General features: G+C 36.8%; 1 protein-coding gene across 1 annotated transcript in view; it reads right to left on the reverse strand.

The window, feature by feature from the left end:
• LOC138315905 (lysosome membrane protein 2-like) overlaps positions 1-23,696 on the reverse strand; it is a 50,321-nt gene that overhangs the window by 15,246 nt on the left and 11,379 nt on the right. The window contains exons 11-13 of the mRNA XM_069257258.1: positions 22,457-22,530; positions 21,969-22,020; positions 742-903 (exon numbers count right to left, since the gene is read on the reverse strand). Of these exons, the coding sequence (XP_069113359.1) occupies positions 742-903; positions 21,969-22,020; positions 22,457-22,530 (288 nt within the window). The remainder of the gene's footprint in view (positions 1-741; positions 904-21,968; positions 22,021-22,456; positions 22,531-23,696) is intronic.

The following is a 23,696-nucleotide window of genomic DNA, read 5'->3' on the forward strand; positions in this document are numbered from 1 at the left end:
AGTTACTGTCATCAGAACAAGGGCACATGTTTAATAGTAACTGTCATCAGAACAAGGGCACATGTGTAATAGTTACTGTCATCAGAACAAGGGCACATGTTTAATAGTAACTGTCATCAGAACAAGGGCACATGTTTAATAGTAACTGTCATCAGAACAAGGGCACATGTGTAATAGTAACTGTCATCAGAACAAGGGAACATGTTCAATAGTAACTGTCATCAGAACAAGGGCACATGTGTAATAGTTACCGTCATCGGAACAAGGGGACATGTGAAATAGTTACTGTCATCAGAACAAGGGCACATGTTTAATAGTAACTGTCATCAGAACAAGGGGACATGTGTAATAGGTACTGTCATCAGAACAAGGGGCCATGTGTAATAGTTACTGTCATCAGAACAAGGGGACATGTGTAATAGTTACTGTCATCAGAACAAGGGCACATGTGTAATAGTTACTGTCATCAGAACAAGGGCACATGTGTAATAGTTACTGCCATCAGAACAAGGGCACATGTTTAATAGTTACTGTCATCAGAACAAGGGCACATGTTTAATAGTAACTGTCATCAGAACAAGGGCACATGTGTAATAGTAACTGTCATCAGAACAAGGGGACATGTTTAATAGTAACTGTCATCAGAACAAGGGCACATGTGTAATAGTTACTGTCATCAGAACAAGGGCACATGTTCAATAGTTACTGTCATCAGACCAAGGGCACATGTGTAATAGTTACCTTTCTTTTAGTTTGTTGATGATATAAGCCGTAGATAATTGTTACTATGAGAAGTAAACATCCAAGGCCTATGAGTAAGAGTTCTATGATGTGTACCACCTTCAGGGGTGTGAACAACATCGACTTCAGCAGGTCAGCATTGGCATCGTCAACTACTGCACTCTGAAAAATACCAAGGTCAAAACAAAGTCATCAATCTTTAAGAATATTTCAAGAGACCTGATACAAACATTTTAAATTTTAAAAAGAATTTCAGATTTTTTGGGGGGATTTTTTTAACTTAGAATGTCTACAAAAAAACCTGTCAGGTTGAGCATAATGAAAACAATATTTCATGATTATTGGCCTGGAGGTTAAATTTTTGAGGAATCTACATGTGATTTGAACATGATTTGATCCCATGTTTTGTGAAGTTAGCCTTAACATTTCAGTGCCTTCAGCAGCACAGTAGTACCACTAGGTGAACAACCTTTCTAACGACAGAGGTAAAACTCATTATAGGTACCTCTTAAAGCTTCCTGTCAGTTTCAAGGTTAGGCTAACAAATAAGTTTCTTAAGTATTTTGAAAAAACATTCAAAATTTTTTTTTTATAACTTTTGGATTCAAACTTCAGTGTACTGAGGCCTTGGGAACATAAAATTCTGATTAACCTTTTAACCCAGAAAAAGTTTTGCAAAATTTCATTGAATCTGGTTCAGTGGTTTTAGAAAAGAACAAAAGGCTTGGAGCTTTGTCTCAGGAAATCTCATCCTCAATACTCCAGGCGTTACTATCACTGTAGTTATATCCACCCCTGGACTATATCACAGTAAAACTGGAGGCAATAGAATAGAACTGGTAATTTAGTCCTTTAATGTAAAACAAAAGAATCATACACAGTGGTTGACTGTGTGGCTATCGAAACGTAAAAAAAAAAAGGTTGACTGTGTGGCTATTGAAACGTAAAAAAAAGGTTGACTGTGTGGCTTTAAAGTTAAGTGTCTCTATCTCAATAGTCTTCAAAGTCTTTGTAGGCCGTGATTGGTCAGGTTTTTTCCTCCTAAATTGCCTCCAGTTTTACTATGAGATAGTCAAGGGGTGGACAAATCGTCACTGATAGTAACCTCTCGGGTATTAAGGATGAGGAAGCTTTAAAACTAACATTCTTTTTTATATATATGTACAAATGTCAATTGGCGATGTTTGGATTCATTGTTTGAAGTAAAATTCCAAAAGTAAAATATCGATAATCTATGTAACTGATTTACAGAATTAAAAAGTCTCTACTTATCTATAATTATTATCAATATTTTATTCAAATGAAATATAAACAAATAATTTTAAGTCTCTGTGATAATATCTGGCTCTAATGACTTCAAGATTCAAGAACGACATTATTTTTTAATCTGCAAGGCAATTATGAATGACACTAACAACATGAGGCAAGGCCACCACACTCACATGTCTCATGTAAATTAGATAAGATAGAAGGCTTTATAACCCTAATCTAAAAACTTCCTGTAATCTATTCAAACTCAACCATCATCTTAAATATCTTCAATAATTCTATTTTTCCTCCTTTTTCTATGTGTATACGTATAGGGTTGCTATTTTTCACTGATAATTTTGATAAAGGGGTGAAGTTATTATTATTCTTACAAACATTTGTGGCTATGTTTTATCTATCACCGCTGCAATCAGGACGAGGAAAAGAGAATTAAGATAACCACTAGGTATACACCTTTATGTCAGACACTACCAGGAACAAACTCAGGATGGCTTGATTATACATAATAAAAATTCCATGTTAGCTCCATACAGAAAATATATATAACAGGAAATACTAAAGCACAATTCGTAAACAAGAGATATGGCAAGCTTTTGATTATTGAACCAGAAAACATGAATTTGTGACATCATATTCAACCATCTTTTACTTGGGGTAAAAGTTCCCCTTGGTAAAATTATCAGTGACCAGTGCCTCTGACCAGTGACCAGTGCCTCTGACCTATATTTAAAGTCATTGTGACCTTCATTCCAACTTTTAGCCTTCATCAAATAAGAAACTTATCTTGGGTCTATCTCCTCAAGTTTTTGTCTCTAGAACTATATGTTTGTGAGATGGTATCTAGTTGAAGTTATGTACCAATCATAAGGTCATTGTGACCTAGCTACACTCTGACCTTTGACCTACGTCAGCAAAGCACCATTGACCAGAGCACTGACTAGGCCAAATAGTTGAGACTTAAGATTTCAGAAAGGCTACGGGAGACAACCATTTTAATTTATTTTATGTTGAGAAAATACAGACTTTTTTAGTTATTCATATGGAATAATTTTTTTGCTTTCATGAAATATGTAGTAAATACTTAAGGATAAGTTTCATTAATAAAAGCCTTGTGTCTTAAATTGATTTCAGGTTAACATTTTGTGAAATTTGTTTAAAAATATTACAGAGCGTTTTATTGAATTGATTCATTTTGAATTAAAATAAACAAAAAATAAATGCCTATACCTAAATGCTGATTGTCACTGAAGTAACAGGATAACAGAATAGCCAGAGAAATATTGTATGTACACAATATTCAAAAGTGATATACAGCAGGATAGGATAGCTATATGGCACCAAATTAAAATTTGTTTCCATTTCTGACTGATAAACATATTTCTATGTGTTATGTAGGTAGAAGACCGGATATAGCGTATACGCTGCAGTATATAAACATCAAAACAAGTATAAGCTAGAAACTTTTCAAATTTCTTATCTAAAAAAAAAATCTTGCCAAAAAATTTTCCTCTCATCAGTCATTTGTGATTGCAACAGAAATACACAGGAAGTTGTTTACAAAACGGTGTGAGGAATTTATAGTTGCATTGCCGCCCTTCAAGACAGGACCAAGCATAAGTAAGGAACCGTGTAGTAGATAAAGTTGGCTCTCTCCGACAGAATCAGATGAGTCAGGCGTGATCTATCTAAACAAGACTCTCTTATAATATCTCCAATAGTAACTCCAGACCTCTATTTCCCTAATTAGCAAAAACCCTACAACACCAACAGATATGTACACTTAGGATGTATTCGATGGTTCCCCATATGTCTTGATACTAAATTACACAAAAATAGATGAAACACCTCAATATATCTCTCTCGTGTTCAGATTGTATGCCAATCTGTCAGAAACAACACACTTTGTTCAAACCAATTCTTATATATCACTCATTCACAAGCTACATGTAATGAACTTTTTGCCCTTTATTTTATTTCCCCATAAAGATTTTTATGTGTCTTTGTCCAGGTTTTGTATCTTAGTTTTCTTTTTATTTGCTTGATTTTTAAATGGTCTGTCAAGTTAAATTGTTTGTGTTTTTGATAAAAATATCCCTTTTAATAGTTTGAAGGTTTCATTTGCTTATTTTCAGCAATTTATGTAGTAGCTTTAATGCGAGTCTATAACACTAATTTACAAATTTTGATATCCCCAGTGGAAACAATAATACAGAAGGTTCTTATGGTGTGCTCAACAGGAAAATAGTGAGTCTCGTCAATCACTAACGTGATTTTTTCAAGCCTTATTAGATAGTTCAAGCTACAGATGAGAATATTGTTGATATTTTGCAGGCTAAATATTAATTTGTAGGTACTTTGTCCACTAAATTTGGAGAGAAGAAACTATATTAATTGATATAACATATTTTGGAGATAATCAACATGCCATCCAGAGCAACCTTTCACTATGAAACAGCCACAACAGAAATCTCCCGTCCTTCCCTTAGTAATGACACTCTTCTAACAGACAGAGGATCCCGACAAAACCCAAAATCTGCTGAATAGGACTAATGTTTATTTACTCACAGCTTAAATCATATCATCACTGGCAATGAAATACTAACAGAAATTCAAAAGAGCTGTTGTAAAAGTGGGAGTTGTTATAAAAACTCGGGAGTGTGGGAGGGTACAGTTTATTATTATTGGGTGGCTTTCAATGTTGACACAGGTGATGACTCAGAGTGGGATTATCTCCCTTGTTCTCAGTGCAATAACCTCATCCAAAACCCTGTAATATGAGCTGTTATAACAACCTATACCAGTAAGTAACTAGAACTGTAAGCCAATGGCTGTCTTATACAAATTTTGACAAACAGAAACCTGCATGCACATCTACACAATCTACACAGTTTCAATGAAAATGACCCAGTAGTGTAAGAAAAGTTGTCTGGACAAAATTAAACTGTATAGTGACCTGGTTACCATGGCAACCAAACATTCGACAAACAAAAACCTGCATGAACATCTACACGTGGTCCCCAACAATACTGCCAAGTTTAATCGAAATTGGTCCAGTAGTTAAGGAGGAGTTGTAAAGACAAAAATTTTCTACGGACAGACAAGCTGATTTTATTATACCGCCCTCCCCCACCCCATTGTTTACAGAGATAGCCACCAGCTACTATAGAAGGTCCTGTTTCAAAATGAATTTGCTGTTCCATGTCCCTATAAACTTGGTAAATGAACAAATTATTTGATTTTTAGGATATTGCACCTTGTTACAAGTGACTTAAATGTTAGAGGAACTTAAAACAGAAATATTGATGAATACCTTCCAACAACTGTTAACAAACATATATACCTATGTACATACTAACCAAAAATAACTTACTTAGAACAGACTATATCAGAGTCAGCAGTCTACTCTCCTGTCATTTCGTTGATAAAACCATGATCATTAAAATTTTTCATCTCATTGATTTTATTTAGCACGATGTTCAGGCTGTCTTATTTACCTAGTGATGTTGAAAATGTGGAGATCTCAAGTGTATAGTTGTCAATGTAGAAAATGTGGAGCAGAAAAACTCAAGTGTATAGTTGTCAATGTAGAAAATGTGGAACAGAAAAACTCAAGTGTATAGTTGTCAATGTAGAAAATGTGGAGTAGAAAAACTCAAGTGTATAGTTGTCAATGTAGAAAATGTGGAACAGAAAAACTCAAGTGTATAGTTGTCAATGTAGAAAATGTGGAGCAGAAAAACTCAAGTGTATAGTTGTCAATGTAGAAAATGTGGAGCAGAAAAACTCAAGTGTATAGTTGTCAATGTAGAAAATGTGGAGCAGAAAAACTCAAGTGTATAGTTGTCAATGTAGAAAATGTGGAACAGAAAAACTCAAGTGTAAAGTAGTAAATGTAGAAAATGTGGAGCAGAAAAACTCAAGTGTATAGTTGTCAATGTAGAAAATGTGGAGCAGAAAAAACTCAAGTGTATAGTTGTCAATGTAGAAAATGTGGAGCAGAAAAAACTCAAGTGTATAGTTGTCAAACATCTCTGAGATGGTTTGCTTTGGTAGGATTGGTATAATGTCCTATTAAGAGTCAGGGTCATTTAAGGATGTGTCAAAGAGGTGGGAGAAAGCCAGAGTACCCTAAACCATCCTTACACAGTTGTCTGGCTAGTTACAGGAGAACATCAATTTACATGTACATAAGATCATAAAAACAATGGATTTTTACACTCAAGATCATATTACTAGAGATTTTGGTTTTGCAGTCAATATCATAAGAGACCAATCATTTATGCAATCAAGGTCATAAAAACAATCATTGCTCTAAGTGTTCAAGGTTATTATAAATAATATCTTTTAAACATGATTCAATAGAGAAATGTGATAGGCACTCTGACCAGTAATGGTATTTATGTATGTAGAAGGTTTATTGTGTAAACACCACAGAAAAGTTTGATAGCTGCGATGTTTAATATTGGTCCATATATTTGGCTCCTTCTCTTTCCTTCACATACTTCACTGGTACTTGTGTTTATTTCATAATTGAATGGATCAACATCATCAAAGCACCTCGTCTCCATGCCAACAAAGTTAAATTCATCTTTGATAAATTTGAAGCACCTGCTGAATTTCCTACAGCAACACCTTCAATTATACAGTACCTGTGGAGGGAGACTGCTAGAGTAGGGCCTGGCCATGGAGTTCTGAAAACTCGCTGTGTTTAACTAATGTAAACCAATTTATTTTTCGTGTGCAATAAATTTTATATTTTGCATGCGATATGATATGGTGAGAATCAATTCTCACAAAATTTTGACTTAAGTTGAACCAAATGACTCTCAATCATGAAATCAAGTTATTGTGAAAAAGTCTTTAGACATGTAAGTGTAAAATTAAGTCACCAGGGAAATAAGTACTCTATTTAACAGTATGCTGAAGGAAACAAGTACTCTGTTTTACAGTATACAGAGTGAAATAAGTACTTTGTTTTACAGTTTACAGAGTGAAATAAGTACTCTGTTTTACAGTATACAGAGGGAAATAAGTACTCTGTTTTACATTATATAGAGGGAAATAAGTACTCTGTTTTACAGTATACAGAGGGAAATAAATACTCTGTTTTACAGTTTACAGAGGGAAATAAATACTCTGTTTTACAGTATACAGAGGGAAATAAGTACTCTGTTTTTACATTATATAGAGGGAAATAAGTACTCTGTTTTACAGTATACAGAGGGAAATAAATACTCTGTTTTACAGTATACAGAGTGAAATAAGTACTCTGTTTTACAGTATACAGAGGGAAATAAGTACTCTGTTTTACATTATATAGAGGGAAATAAGTACTCTGTTTTACAGTATACAGAGGGAAATAAGTACTCTGTTTTACAGTTTACAGAGTGAAATAAGTACTCTGTTTTACAGTATACAGAGGGAAATAAGTACTCTGTTTTACATTATATAGAGGGAAATAAGTACTCTGTTTTACAGTATACAGAGTGAAATAAGTTACTCTGTTTTACAGTATAAGAGGAAATAAATACTCTGTTTTACAGTATATAGAGGGAAATAAGTACTCTGTTTTACAGTATACAGAGGGAAATAAGTACTCTGTTTTACAGTATACAGAGTGAAATAAGTACTCTGTTTTACAGTATACAGAGTGAAATAAGTACTCTGTTTTACAGTATATAGAGGGAAATAAATACTCTGTTTTACAATAAGTACTCTGTTTTACAGTATACAGAGGGAAATAAGTACTCTGTTTTACAGTATACAGAGTGAAATAAGTACTCTGTTTTACAGTATACAGAGTGAAATAAGTACTCTGTTTTACAGTATAGCTGAGGGAAATAAGTACTACAGAGGGAAATAAGTACTCTGTTTTACAGTATACAGAGTGAAATAAGTACTCTGTTTTACAGTTTACAGAGTGAAATAAGTACTCTGTTTTACAGTATACAGAGTGAAATAAGTACTCTGTTTTACAGTATACAGAGGGAAATAAGTACTCTGTTTTACAGTATACAGAGTGAAATAAGTACTCTGTTTTACAGTATACAGAGGGAAATAAGTACTCTGTTTTACAGTATACAGAGTGAAATAAGTACTCTGTTTTACAGTTTACAGAGTGAAATAAGTACTCTGTTTTACAGTATACAGAGGGAAATAAGTACTCTGTTTTACAGTATACAGAGGGAAATAAGTACTCTGTTTTACAGTATACAGAGGGAAATAAGTACTCTGTTTTACAGTATACAGAGGGAAATAAGTACTCTGTTTTACAGTATACAGAGGGAAATAAGTACTCTGTTTTACAGTATATAGAGGGAAATAAATACTCTGTTTTACAATAAGTACTCTGTTTTACAGTATGCTGAGGGAAACAAGTACTCTGTTTTACAGTATATAGAGGGAAATAAATACTCTGTTTTACAATAAGTACTCTGTTTTACAGTATACAGAGGGAAATAAGTACTCTGTTTTACAGTATACAGAGGGAAATAAATACTCTGTTTTACAGTATACAGAGGGAAATAAGTACTCTGTTTTACAGTATACAGAGGGAAATAAGTACTCTGTTTTACAGTATACAGAGGGAAATAAGTACTCTGTTTTACAGTATACAGAGGGAAATAAATACTCTGTTTTACAGTATACAGAGGGAAATAAGTACTCTGTTTTACAGTATACAGAGGGAAATAAGTACTCTGTTTTACAGTATACAGAGGGAAATAAGTACTCTGTTTTACAGTATACAGAGGGAAATAAATACTCTGTTTTACAATAAGTACTCTGTTTTACAGTATACTCTGTTTTACAATAAGTACTCTGTTTTACAGTATACAGAGGGAAATAAGTACTCTGTTTTACAGTATACAGAGGGAAATAAGTACTCTGTTTTACAGTATACAGAGGGAAATAAGTACTCTGTTTTACAGTATACAGAGGGAAATAAATACTCTGTTTTACAGTATACAGAGGGAAATAAGTACTCTGTTTTACAGTATACAGAGGAAATAAGTACTCTGTTTTACAGTATACAGAGTGAAATAAGTACTCTGTTTTACAGTATACAGAGGGAAATAAGTACTCTGTTTTACAATACAGGGAATAAGTACTCTGTTTTACAGTATACAGAGGGAAATAAATACTCTGTTTTACATTATATAGAGGGAAATAAGTACTCTGTTTTACAGTATACAGAGGGAAATAAGTACTCTGTTTTACAGTATACAGAGGGAAATAAGTACTCTGTTTTACATTATATAGAGGGAAATAAGTACTCTGTTTTTACAGTATACAGAGGGAAATAAGTACTCTGTTTTACAGTATACAGAGTGAAATAAGTACTCTGTTTTACAGTATACAGAGGGAAATAAGTACTCTGTTTTACATTATATAGAGGGAAATAAGTACTCTGTTTTACAGTATACAGAGGGAAATAAGTACTCTGTTTTACAGTATACAGAGGGAAATAAGTACTCTGTTTTACAGTATACAGAGGGAAATAAATACTCTGTTTTACAGTATACAGAGGAAATAAGTACTCTGTTTTACAGTATATAGAGGGAAATAAATACTCTGTTTTTACAGTATACAGAGGGAAATAAGTACTCTGTTTTACAGTATACAGAGGGAAATAAGTACTCTGTTTTACAGTATACAGAGTGAAATAAGTACTCTGTTTTACAGTATATAGAGGGAAATAAATACTCTGTTTTACAATACAGAGTACTCTGTTTTACAGTATACAGAGGGAAATAAGTACTCTGTTTTACAGTATATAGAGGGAAATAAGTACTCTGTTTTACAGTATACAGAGTGAAATAAGTACTCTGTTTTACAGTTTATAGAGGGAATACTCTGTTTTAAGTACTCTGTTTTAAATAGAGTGAAATAAGTACTGTTTTACAGTATACAGAGGGAAATAAGTACTCTGTTTTACAGTATACAGAGGGAAATTAGTACACTGTTTTACAGTATACAGAGGGAAATAAGTACTCTGTTTTACAGTATACAGAGGGAAATAAGTACTCTGTTTTACAGTATACAGAGGGAAATAAGTACTCTGTTTTACAGTATATACAGAGGGAAATAAGTACTCTGTTTTACAGTATACAGAGGGAAATAAGTACTCTGTTTTACAGTATACAGAGGAAATAATACTCTGTTTTACAGTATACAGAGGGAAATAAAGTACTCTGTTTTACAGTATACTAGAGGGAAATAAGTACTCTGTCTCGTTTTACAGTTACAGTTACAGAGGGAAATAAGTACTCTGTTTTACAGTATACAGAGGGAAATAAGTACTCTGTTTTACAGTATACAGTTTAGAGGGAAATAAGTACTCTGTTTTTACATGTTATACAGTATAAGAGGGAAATAAGTACTCTGTTTTACAGTATATAGAGGGAAATAAGTACTCTGTTTTACAGTATACTGATATGTACTCTGTTTTTACAGTATACAGAGGGGAAATAAGTACTCTGTTGTGTTTACAGGTACTACAGAGGGAAATAAGTACTCTGTTTTACAGTATACAGAGGGAAATTAGTTTTAGTCTGTTTTACAGTATACTAGAGGGAAATAAATACTTCTGTTTAGACAGTATACAGAGGGAAATAAGTTACTCTTGTTTTAGTATATACAAGAGGGAAATAAGTAGGTCTGTCAGTACAGTATAGTGTAGAAAATATATGAAGTAACACTAAACCTAGATTGTAAGGTCATTTGTTGGTAGAATGTCAGACACCTAAAACCTAGAGATGAAGGTTATAGTCTACTGAGGTAGAATGTCAGACACCTAAACCTAGAAACCTTAGTAGAGTGGTAGAATGTCAGACACCTAAACCTAGAGGTGAAGGTTATGTTGTAGAGTGGTAGAATGTCAGACACCTAAACCTAGAGGTGAAGGTTAGAGTTGTAAAGTGGTAGAATGTCAGACACCTAAACCTAGAGGTGAAGGTTAGAGTTGTAGAGTGGTAGAATGTCAGACACCTAAACCTAGAGGTGAAGGTTAAGTTGTAGAGTGGTAGAATGTCAGACACCTAAACCTAGAGGTGAAGGTTAGTTTGTAGAGTGGTAGAATGTCAGACACCTAAACCTAGAGGTGAAGGTTAAGTTGTTATAAAGTGGTAGAATGTCAGACACCTAAACCTAGAGGTGAAAGTTAGATGTAGAGTGATAGAATGTCAGACACCTAAACCTAGAGGTGAAGGTTAAGTTGTATAGTGGTAGAATGTCAGACACCTAAACCTAGAGGTGAAAGTTAAGTTGTAGAGTGATAGAATGTCAGACACCTAAACCTAGAGGTGAAGGTTAAGTTGTAGAGTGGTAGAATGTCAGACACCTAAACCTAGAGGTGAAGGTTAGTTGTAGAGTGGTAGAATGTCAGACACCTAAACCTAGAGGTGAAGGTTAGTTGTAGAGTGGTAGAATGTCAGACACCTAAACCAGTGGTAGAATGTCAGACACCTAAACCTAGAGTTAGTGAAGTGATAGAATGTTAAACCTAGAGGTGAAGGTTAGTTGTAGAGTGGTAGAATGTCAGACACCTAAACCTAGAGGTGAAGGTTAGTTGTAGAGTGGTAGAATGTCAGACACCTAAACCTAGAGGTGAAGGTTAGTTGTATAGTGGTAGAATGTCAGACACCTAAACCTAGAGGTGAAGGTTAAGTTGTATAGTGGTAGAATGTCAGACACCTAAACCTAGAGGTGAAGGTTAGTTGTATAGTGGTAGAATGTCAGACACCTAAACCTAGAGGTGAAGGTTAGTTGTATAGTGGTAGAATGTCAGACACCTAAACCTAGAGGTGAAGGTTAGTTCAAGTTGTAGAGTGGTAGAATGTCAGACACCTAAACCTAGAGGTGAAGGTTAAGTTGTAGAGTGGTAGAATGTCAGACACCTAAACCTAGAGGTGAAGGTTAAGTTGTAGAGTGGTAGAATGTCAGACACCTAAACCTAGAGGTGAAGGTTAAGTTGTATAGAGTGGTAGAATGTCAGACACCTAAACCTAGAGGTGAAGGTTCAGTTGTATTGTGGTAGAATGTCAGACACCTAAACCTAGAGGTGAAGGTTAAGTTGTAGAGTGGTAGAATGTCAGACACCTAAACCTAGAGGTGAAGGTTAGTTGTAGAGTGGTAGAATGTCAGACACCTAAACCTAGAGGTGAAGGTTCAGTTGTATTGTGGTAGAATGTCAGACACCTAAACCTAGAGGTGAAGGTTAAGTTGTAGAGTGGTAGAATGTCAGACACCTAAACCTAGAGGTGAAGGTTTAGTTGTACAGTGGTAGAATGTCAGACACCTAAACCTAGAGGTGAAGGTTCAATTGTATTGTGGTAGAATGTCAGACACCTAAACCTAGAGGTGAAGGTTTAGTTGGTAAAGGTTTAGTTGTAGAGTGGTAGAATGTCAGACACCTAAACCTAGAGGTGAAGGTTTAGTTGTAGAGTGGTAGAATGTCAGACACCTAAACCTAGAGGTGAAGGTTCAGTTGTAGAGTGGTAGAATGTCAGACACCTAAACCTAGAGGTGAAGGTTAAGTTGTAGAGTGGTAGAATGTCTGACACCTAAACCTAGAGGTGAAGGTTCAGGATAGTTGTAGAGTGGTAGAATGTCAGACACCTAAACCTAGAGGTGAAGGTTTAGTTGTACAGTGGTAGAATGTCAGACACCTAAACCTAGAGGTGAAGGTTAAGTTGTAGAGTGGTAGAATGTCAGACACCTAAACCTAGAGGTGAAGGTTTAGTTGTAGAGTGGTAGAATGTCAGACACCTAAACCTAGAGGTGAAGGTTTAGTTGTAGAGTGGTAGAATGTCAGACACCTAAACCTAGAGGTGAAGGTTTAGTTGTAGAGTGGTAGAATGTCAGACACCTAAACCTAGAGGTGAAGGTTCAGTTGTAGAGTGGTAGAATGTCAGACACCTAAACCTAGAGGTGAAGGTTCAGTTGTAAGTGGTAGAATGTCAGACACCTAAACCTAGAGGTGAAAGGTTAGTTGTAGAGTGGTAGAATGTCAGACACCTAAACCTAGAGGTGAAGGTTTAGTTGTAGAGTGGTAGAATGTCAGACACCTAAACCTAGAGGTGAAGGTTCAGTTGTAGAGTGGTAGAATGTCAGACACCTAAACCTAGAGGTGAAGGTTTAGTTGTAGAGTGGTAGAATGTCAGACACCTAAACCTAGAGGTGAAAGTTAGATGTAGAGTGGTAGAATGTCAGACACCTAAACCTAGAGGTGAAGGTTCAGTTGTAGAGTGGTAGAATGTCAGACACCTAAACCTAGAGGTGAAGGTTTAGTTGTAGAGTGGTAGAATGTCAGACACCTAAACCTAGAGGTGAAGGTTCAGTTGTAGAGTGGTAGAATGTCAGACACCTAAACCTAGAGGTGAAGGTTAAGTTGTAGAGTGGTAGAATGTCAGACACCTAAACCTAGAGGTGAAGGTTAAGTTGTAGAGTGGTAGAATGTCAGACACCTAAACCTAGAGGTGAAGGTTTAGTTGTAGAGTGGTAGAATGTCAGACACCTAAACCTAGAGGTGAAGGTTAAGTTGTAAAGTGGTAGATTGTCAGACACCTAAACCTAGAGGTGAAGGTTTAGTTGTAGAGTGGTAGAATGTCAGACACCTAAACCTAGAGGTGAAGGTTAAGTTGTAGAGTGGTAGAATGTCAGACACCTAAACCTAGAGGTGAAGGTTAAGTTGTAGAGTGGTAGAATGTCTGACACCTAAACCTAGAGGTGAAGGTTTAGTTGTAGAGTGGTAGAATGTCAGACACCTAAACCTAGAGGTGAAGGTTAAGTTGTAAAGTGGTAGAATGTCAGACACCTAAACCTAGAGGTGAAGGTTCAGTTGTAGAGTGGTAGAATGTCAGACACCTAAACCTAGAGGTGAAGGTTTAGTTGTAGAGTGGTAGAATGTCAGACACCTAAACCTAGAGGTGAAGGTTTAGTTGTAGAGTGGTAGAATGGTAGAGGTGAAAGTTGTAAGTGGAGATGTCAGACACCTAAACCTAGAGGTGAAGGTTAGTTGTAGAGTGGTAGAATGTCAGACACCTAAACCTAGAGGTGAAGGTTAAGTTGTAGAGTGGTAGAATGTCTGACACCTAAACCTAGAGGTGAAGGTTCAGTTGTAGAGTGGTAGAATGTCAGACACCTAAACCTAGAGGTGAAGGTTAAGTTGTAAAGTGGTAGAATGTCAGACACCTAAACCTAGAGGTGAAGGTTAAGTTGTAGAGTGGTAGAATGTCAGACACCTAAACCTAGAGGTGAAGGTTCAGTTGTAGAGTGGTAGAATGTCAGACACCTAAACCTAGAGGTGAAGGTTAAGTTGTAGAGTGGTAGAATGTCAGACACCTAAACCTAGAGGTGAAGGTTAAGTTGTAGAGTGGTAGAATGTCAGACACCTAAACCTAGAGGTGAAGGTTAAGTTGTAGAGTGGTAGAATGTCAGACACCTAAACCTAGAGGTGAAGGTTTAGTTGTAGAGTGGTAGAATGTCAGACACCTAAACCTAGAGGTGAAGGTTAAGTTGTAGAGTGGTAGAATGTCAGACACCTAAACCTAGAGGTGAAGGTTAAGTTGTAGAGTGGTAGATTGTCAGACACCTAAACCTAGAGGTGTGAAGGTTTAAGTTGTAGAGTGGTAGAATGTCAGACACCTAAACCTAGAGGTGAAGGTTAAGTTGTAAAGTGGTAGAATGTCAGACACCTAAACCTAGAGGTGAAGGTTAAGTTGTAGAGTGGTAGAATGTCAGACACCTAAACCTAGAGGTGAAGGTTCAGTTGTAGAGTGGTAGAATGTCAGACACCTAAACCTAGAGGTGAAGGTTTAGTTGTAGAGTGGTAGAATGTCAGACACCTAAACCTAGAGGTGAAGGTTTAGTTGTAGAGTGGTAGAATGTCAGACACCTAAACCTAGAGGTGAAGGTTAAGTTGTAAAGTGGTAGAATGTCAGACACCTAAACCTAGAGGTGAAGGTTCAGTTGTAGAGTGGTAGAATGTCAGACACCTAAACCTAGAGGTGAAGGTTTAGTTGTAGAGTGGTAGAATGTCAGACACCTAAACCTAGAGGTGAAGGTTAAGTTGTAGAGTGGTAGAATGTCAGACACCTAAACCTAGAGGTGAAGGTTTAGTTGTAGAGTGGTAGAATGTCTGACACCTAAACCTAGAGGTGAAGGTTCAGTTGTAGAGTGGTAGAATGTCTGACACCTAAACCTAGAGGTGAAGGTTAAGTTGTAAAGTGGTAGAATGTCAGACACCTAAACCTAGAGGTGAAGGTTCAGTTGTAGAGTGGTAGAATGTCTGACACCTAAACCTAGAGGTGAAGGTTCAGTTGTAGAGTGGTAGAATGTCAGACACCTAAACCTAGAGGTGAAGGTTCAGTTGTAGAGTGGTAGAATGTCAGACACCTAAACCTAGAGGTGAAGGTTTAGTTGTAGAGTGGTAGAATGTCGACACCTAAACCTAGAGGTGAAGGTTAGTTGTAGAGTGGTAGAATGTCAGACACCTAAACCTAGAGGTGAAGGTTTAGTTGTAGAGTGGTAGAATGTCAGACACCTAAACCTAGAGGTGAAGGTTAAGTTGTAGAGTGGTAGAATGTCAGACACCTAAACCTAGAGGTGAAGGTTCAGTTGTAGAGTGGTAGAATGTCAGACACCTAAACCTAGAGGTGAAGGTTTAGTTGTAGAGTGGTAGAATGTCAGACACCTAAACCTAGAGGTGAAGGTTCAGTTGTAGAGTGGTAGAATGTCAGACACCTAAACCTAGAGGTGAAGGTTCAGTTGTAGAGTGGTAGAATGTCAGACACCTAAACCTAGAGGTGAAGGTTTAGTTGTAGAGTGGTAGAATGTCAGACACCTAAACCTAGAGGTGAAGGTTAAGTTGTAGAGTGGTAGAATGTCAGACACCTAAACCTAGAGGTGAAGGTTAGTTGTAGAGTGGTAGAATGTCGACACCTAAACCTAGAGTGAAGGTTAAGTTGTAGAGTGGTAGAATGTCAGACACCTAAACCCTAGAGGTGAAGGTTTAGTTGTAGAGTGGTAGAATGTCAGACACCTAAACCTAGAGGTGAAGGTTAAGTTGTAAAGTGGTAGAATGTCAGACACCTAAACCTAGAGGTGAAGGTTAGTTGTAGAGTGGTAGAATGTCAGACACCTAAACCTAGAGGTGAAGGTTAAGTTGTAGAGTGGTAGAATGTCAGACACCTAAACCTAGAGGTGAAGGTTAAGTTGTAGAGTGGTTAGAATGTCAGACACCTAAACCTAGAGGTGAAGGTTTAGTTGTAGAGTGGTAGAATGTCAGACACCTAAACCTAGAGGTGAAGGTTAAGTTGTAGAGTGGTAGAATGTCAGACACCTAAACCTAGAGGTGAAGGTTTAGTTGTAGAGTGGTAGAATGTCAGACACCTAAACCTAGAGGTGAAGGTTAAGTTGTAAAGTGGTAGAATGTCAGACACCTAAACCTAGAGGTGAAGGTTAAGTTGTAGAGTGGTAGAATGTCAGACACCTAAACCTAGAGGTGAAGGTTAAGTTGTAAAGTGGTAGAATGTCAGACACCTAAACCTAGAGGTGAAGGTTAAGTTGTAGAGTGGTAGAATGTCAGACACCTAAACCTAGAGGTGAAGGTTTAGTTGTAGAGTGGTAGAATGTCTGACACCTAAACCTAGAGGTGAAGGTTAAGTTGTAGAGTGGTAGATTGTCAGACACTAAACCTAGAGGTGAAGGTTAAGTTGTAAAGTGGTAGATTGTCAGACACCTAAACCTAGAGGTGAAGGTTAAGTTGTAGAGTGGTAGAATGTCTAACACCTAAACCTAGAGGTGAAGGTTTAGTTGTAGAGTGGTAGAATGTCTGACACCTAAACCTAGAGGTGAAGGTTAAGTTGTAGAGTGGTAGAATGTCAGACACCTAAACCTAGAGGTGAAGGTTCAGTTGTAGAGTGGTAGAATGTCTGACACCTAAACCTAGAGGTGAAGGTTTAGTTGTAGAGTGGTAGAATGTCTGACACCTAAACCTAGAGGTGAAGGTTTAGTTGTAGAGTGGTAGAATGTCTGACACCTAAACCTAGAGGTGAAGGTTTAGTTGTAGAGTGGTAGAATGTCTGACACCTAAACCTAGAGGTGAAGGTTCAGTTGTAGAGTGGTAGAATGTCTGACACCTAAACCTAGAGGTGAAGGTTTAGTTGTAGAGTGGTAGAATGTCTGACACCTACACCTAGAGGTGAAGGTTCAGTTGTAGAGTGGTAGAATGTCTGACACCTAAACCTAGAGGTGAAGGTTTAGTTGTAGAGTGGTAGAATGTCTGACACCTAAACCTAGAGGTGAAGGTTTAGTTGTAGAGTGGTAGAATGTCAGACACCTAAACCCAGTGGCTATCATAGTAGAGAGGTAGCTACATTAAACCATTCTGTAACCACTGGCCTATTAACATAGCCATGGACTACCTCAATGTCTATTCATCTTTATTCTTTTAAGTATCTAGAAATATTTTTGAAAGAAACATCTAAATATTGTGATAAAAATCTGCACCAAAAGCAAGATTTACTAGTGGAATTTCCAATACGTAAAGATGATGTTGATTTAAGCTTCACTCATCCAGCAATACACGACCTTAAAAACACAGGACCAGCAAAAAAGTGCTTCTTATCTCAATAATTTAATGATGTAGAAAAAAATACAGATATGATTTCTGTAGAAGAGGTGAAAAAAAATAAGAGTTATGATAAGTGTAGGTTGTTATGAGTATATAGTCTGCAGAGAGATAAGCAGAAGGTATGTTAGGGAAATCATTTTACTGCTGACACACTGTCATTGGATGGAGATGTTCTGTAGATGGTTTAGAAATGATGAGTCACCCACAGACTTAAAAACAGGGGTGAAGGAGGGAGAGAGGAAGGGAGGAGTGGGAGGGGAACAGAGGGGTGGGGATGAGTGGGAGAGAGGAAGGGAGGGACAGGAGGGGAACAAAGGGGTAGGGATGGGGTGGGAGAGAGGAAGAGAGGGGTGGGAGGGAAACAGAAGGGGGGGGATGGGGTGGGAGAGAGGAAGGGAGGGAGGGGTGAGAGGGTAACAAAGGGCTAGGGAAGGGATGGGAGAGAGGAAGGGAGGGGTGAGAGGGGAACAAAGGGGTAGGGATGGGATGGGAGAGAGGAAGGGAGGGGCAGGAGGGGAACAAAGGGGTAGGGATGGGAGGAGAGAGGAAGGAAGGGGTGCGAGGGAAATAGAGGCGTAGGGACGGGGTGGGAGAGAGGAAGAGAGGGGTGAGAGGGAAACAGAAGGGTGGGGATGGGGTGGGAGAGAGGAAGGGAGGGTGAGAGGGGAACAAAGTGGTGGGGATGGGAGGAGAGAGGAAGGAAGGGGTGCGAGGGAAATAGAGGGGTAGGGATGGGGTGGGAGAGAGGAAGGCATGGGTGGGAGGGGAACAGTGGGGTGAAGATGGGGTGGGAGAAAGGAAGGGAGGGATGAAAGGGGAATAGAGGGGTAGGAATGGGGTGGGAGAGATGAACTGGTTTGGTTAGGAAAATGGTTGAGTAAGGGAAAGATGGGAAAAGTGAGTTGTTGGGGCAGGGATTAATTAAAAGAGTGGGGAACAGAGATATAAAACAGGTGGGGAGAGGGGTAGGGACAAAAGATGAGAGGGGTGAGGTAGAGGAAGGAAATAATGGGGCATGGAGGGGTTGGGAAAGGGGAAGTGAGAATGAGGATGAGGAAGAGAGGATTGGGGGAGATGGAAAAGGAGTGGAAGGGAGAAGAAGGGATAGTAATTGGTTACAAGAGGGAAAGAAACGGGGAGAGGTAGGAATACAGAGGAGGGTGGTTGTCCAATGGAAGACTTAGAGGTGGAGAATGGAAGAAAAGGGAAACGGGAAAGACTCTTAATAGAAGGATGCAAAATTTGAAATCTATGAAGCATACCTTATATGCCAAGACAAGACGAGGCATGATGGGAGACGACACAACGGATGTGGTAAAACTATATGATCTTTTCATGGCAGGGCATAAAAGTTCATCAATCAGTAATATTGTGTTTAAAGGCAACATAATATTTTTTTTCAGAGATATAAATCTTACGAAATTAGGTTACCAGGTACATGTAATGAAATGAGGCATATAGAGGAATGATGTTACCAGATATAACAGGGTCATTATCTTCTGTGATGTAATTAATAAAGATGTTTCTAATTACAACTCCTAACATAAGGTCTACAGACTGTAGTGTGACCCTTACCCTGGTCTGTAAAGGGTTCATCACAGCATCATTATTATATAATTATAGACAACAAAGAGAGATCATGATGTAATTATCTACCCTCCATCTGAGTACAAGGTATGTCTGAGGAACAACTCACAATAAACATGCATTCAATCATAACCAAAGTTTCTCAGTTAAAAAGTATCTTTCATATTTACATCTAAACCAAAAATTAGATGTTGCCTAAAATCTGGTTATCAATGTTTTGCACAAATATGAATTGTTGAATTTGTTTGTGTTCAACATCTTATTACAATCTGTAGTCATTTATGGAATTGTGACTTTGTCAGATATTGATATTGTAAAAAAGCCAGAGTCTCTGAAGAAAACCATGGTCAAACAGTGTCAGTACCAAGTAACTGCCTCACTTCACGCAGACATCAACTTTCCATCAAGTTGTAAGAAATATGTTACAAAAGACCTAGACAAGGAAAGACAACTCCTATAAATGACAAGAATCAAAGTTTTAATAGCCAAAATACCAGATATTACAGAAACGTTCCACTGCCATGTTAACAAACCAGACCATTTTAGACCCAAAAAGTGTCCAATGAATGTCCTTTTATAAACTCTGAACACCGTTCTTTCTTCCATGAGAAAATCAACTGGTCTATGACACATGAAGAAAAGTTTGGAAAATGTTTCAAAATTTACCCCTAAATTTATTTTAATTTTCATTAGTGCACTTTGTATTTATTTATCCATTAGGTACATAGATCTCTATCACAACGCTCCTATGTTAAAGTCTCTATATATATATCTGCCAGAATGTTTTCAGGATAGAAGAGATATGAAATTTTGATGGAATAGGGGTGGGGGTGTCACAAACCATTCAGTCCATACAATGATTTTTTTTTCCAAATAACTCGTATCCTCTGCCCTATTTAAACTATAAGATATTGTTACATAAAACAAGAGGCCTATGGGCCTTAGCGGTCACCTGAGTTCAGATACAGAATGAAACAAAGACATGCATATAAACACTATATATTGGCCCATCAGGCCCTTGAAGTCAGTCAGTTATTTTATAAATTTGAATTTTTAATCTATGAAGATTATTTGGTTCCATCAAATCTGTGGATTCAGAAGAAAGATTTTTGAAATGTTACCCCTTTTGGCCCCACCCCTATGGTCCCTGGGGGTCGGCCAGGACCAATATGGATATGATGTTAAAATGCTATCTCAGGCTAATAATTCTAACCCAGATTGACTAATTTCCTATGAAAACTAAGCAAATAATGTTCCTAAATGTGTTTTTCCTATATAAACTAGTGTAAATTTGACCCCCTTCCCAGGGGAAAATCTGAGATCCCAGGGCCATGAAATTCACAAATTTTTGTAAAGGGCCTTAAGACCTTCCAATCTATCAAGAGTATCTGGTTCCATCAATTCTGTGAATTCAAAAAGAAGGTTTTTGAAATTACCATTATGACCCCTTTTGGCTCCGCCCCTCTGGCCCCTGGGGGTCGGCCATGACCAATATGGATTTGATGTTAAAATGCTATTTCAGGCTAATAATTCTAACCCAGTTTGACTAATTTCCTATGAAAAATAGGCAAATAATGTTCATAAATGTATTTTTCCTATAAAAACTATAAAGTAAACTTGACCCCCTCCCCAGGGGGAAACATGAGACCCCAGGGTCATATAATTCATAATTTTTGTAAAGGACTTTAAGACCTTTCCATCTATGTAGAGTATTCGATTCTACCAGTTCCAGAATTTCAGAAGAAGATTTTTGAAGTTTTAGCCTATTTGACCTGTTTTGGCCCCGCCCCTAAGGCCCCTGGGGATCAGTCATGGAAAATTTGTTAATAAGATTCAATGGCTATCACATAGGGATAATTCTGACTACAATTGACTAATTTCCTATTATAATGACTAATAATGCTCAAAAATGTGTTTTCCCTATATAAACTATAGTAATCTTGACCCCCTCCCCAGGGGGAAACCTGAGACCCAAGGGTCATATAATTCACAATTTTCATAAAACACATTAAGACCTGTCCATCTATGAAAAGTATTTGATTCTACCATTTCCAGTATTTAAGAAGAAGATTTTAAAATTTTAGCCTAGTTGCCCCTTTTGGCCCCGCCCCTCTACCCTGAGGGGGTTGACCAGGACCAATATAGATATGACATTAAAATGTTATCTCAGGCTAATAATTCTAAACAAGTTTAACTCATTTTCTACGAAAATTGAGCAAAAAATGCTCACAAATGTGTTTTCCCTATATAAACTATAGTAAACTTAACCCCCTCCCCAGGGGGGAAACCTGAGACCCCAGGGTCATATAATTCACAATTTGTGTAAAGGACCTTAGGACCTTACTATCTATGAAGAGTATTTAATTCCATCACATCTGTGAGTGGAGAAGAAGATTTTTGAAATTTTAGTCAATTTTACCCCTTTTGGCCCCTCCCATAGCTCTCTGGGGGATGGGGACCATATAATTCACAATTTTGATTGGCCTTATGCCTTAGAAGGTTTGTGCAAAATTTCATTGAAATTGCTTCAGCAGTTTTGGAGAAGAAGTCGAAAATGTAAATTGTTTACGGACATACGTCGCACGACGCACGATGGACGACGACGGACAAAAGGCGATTAGAATAGGTCACCTGAGACTTCAGGTGACCTAAAAATTTGTGTAGTAGGAGTAAGATATAGTTGTGTATATCTCCACAACATGGAGATAAATCAGGATGAAATGACAGTCAATCTTACCTCGTTAACCCAGAAAAGTGGCACAAAAACAGGTGTGATATCTTTTGTTGCTCTGTAAAACAAATAAATGTTTTATAATAACTAAAAATAAAAATCAATTATTTATGATGCAATATTTGATATACATATTTTTATACTAGCTTAAATATACATTAATGAAGGCATAAATGCTTGCCTATCTACTTTATATTATTCATATTATTCATATTATTTTTCTTGGTATATTGCTTATTGATAATTTTATTAGGATTTTAGCCTGTTTGGCTCCTGTGACCTTGAAGGAGTATCAAGGTCATTTATGGTAGATCTTCGTGTTGGAAACTATTGATGCTGGCTAGGCAACAGATGGACAACACCATGCCATATACTTGGTACTGCTGGTCAGCTGTCAATCAAACTGCACATGATATTGCACTGTCCATCACAATGCATGTAGGACAGTGGCATGGCTGACTACTGGGTTAAAATAACATAGCACAATAACTTACTCAAATTCACCGATGGGCTGTATGTACATGTTGAGTTGTATCTTCTTAGCCACTTGTAATACCAAACCAGTGTACTGTAATATGAAACAATGAAATACAACACAGATAGGGTAAACTTAGAAATATAGCTGTCCACAGGTTTCGGCAAATTATATTAAAGTCATTCCAATGTGTAAATATTCCCCATAATGTTCATGTATAATTTTGTTATACAATTATTACAAATATCTTACAGGAACCTTTACAGGGAATTCAAATACTATGTTAGAAATACTATGTTAGAACCATACATTTGTTGTAAGTGTGTTCACTATAAATACTATGTTAGAACCATACATTTGTTGTAAGTGTGTTCACTATAAATACTATGTTAGAACCATACATTTGTTGTAAGTGTGTTCACTATAAATACTATGTTAGAACCATACATTTGTTGTAAGTGTGTTCACTATAAATACTATGTTAGAACCATACATTTGTTGTAAGTGTGTTCACTATAAATACTATGTTAGAACCATACATTTGTTGTAAGTGTGTTCACTATAAATACTATGTTAGAACCATACATTTGTTGTAAGTGTGTTCACTATAAATACTATGTTAGAACCATACATTTGTTGTAAGTGTGTTCACTATAAATACTATGTTAGAACCATACATTTGTTGTAAGTGTGTTCACTATAAAATACTATGTTAGAACCATACATTTGTTGTAAGCGTGTTCACTATAAATACTATGTTAGAACCATACATTTGTTGTAAGTGTGTTCACTATAAATACTATGTTAGAACCATACATTTGTTGTAAGTGTGTTCACTATAAATACTATGTTAGAACCATACATTTGTTGTAAGTGTGTTCACTATATAAAATACTATTTGTTAGAACTATACATTTGTTGTAAGTGTGTTCACTATAAATACTATGTTAGAACCATACATTTGTTGTAAGTGTGTTCACTATAAATACTATGTTAGAACCATACATTTGTTGTAAGTGTGTTCACTATAAATACTATGTTAGAACCATACATTTGTTGTAAGTGTGTTCACTATAAATACTATGTTAGAACCATACATTTGTTGTAAGTGTGTTCACTATAAATACTATGTTAGAACCATACATTTGTTGTAAGTGTGTTCACTATAAATACTATGTTAGAACCATACATTTGTTGTAAGGTGTGTTCACTATAAATACTATGTTAGAACCATACATTTGTTGTAAGTGTGTTCACTA

The sequence above is a fragment of the Argopecten irradians genome, chromosome 2, assembly GCF_041381155.1.
Source record: "Argopecten irradians isolate NY chromosome 2, Ai_NY, whole genome shotgun sequence".
Lineage (NCBI taxonomy): Eukaryota > Metazoa > Mollusca > Bivalvia > Pectinida > Pectinidae > Argopecten > Argopecten irradians.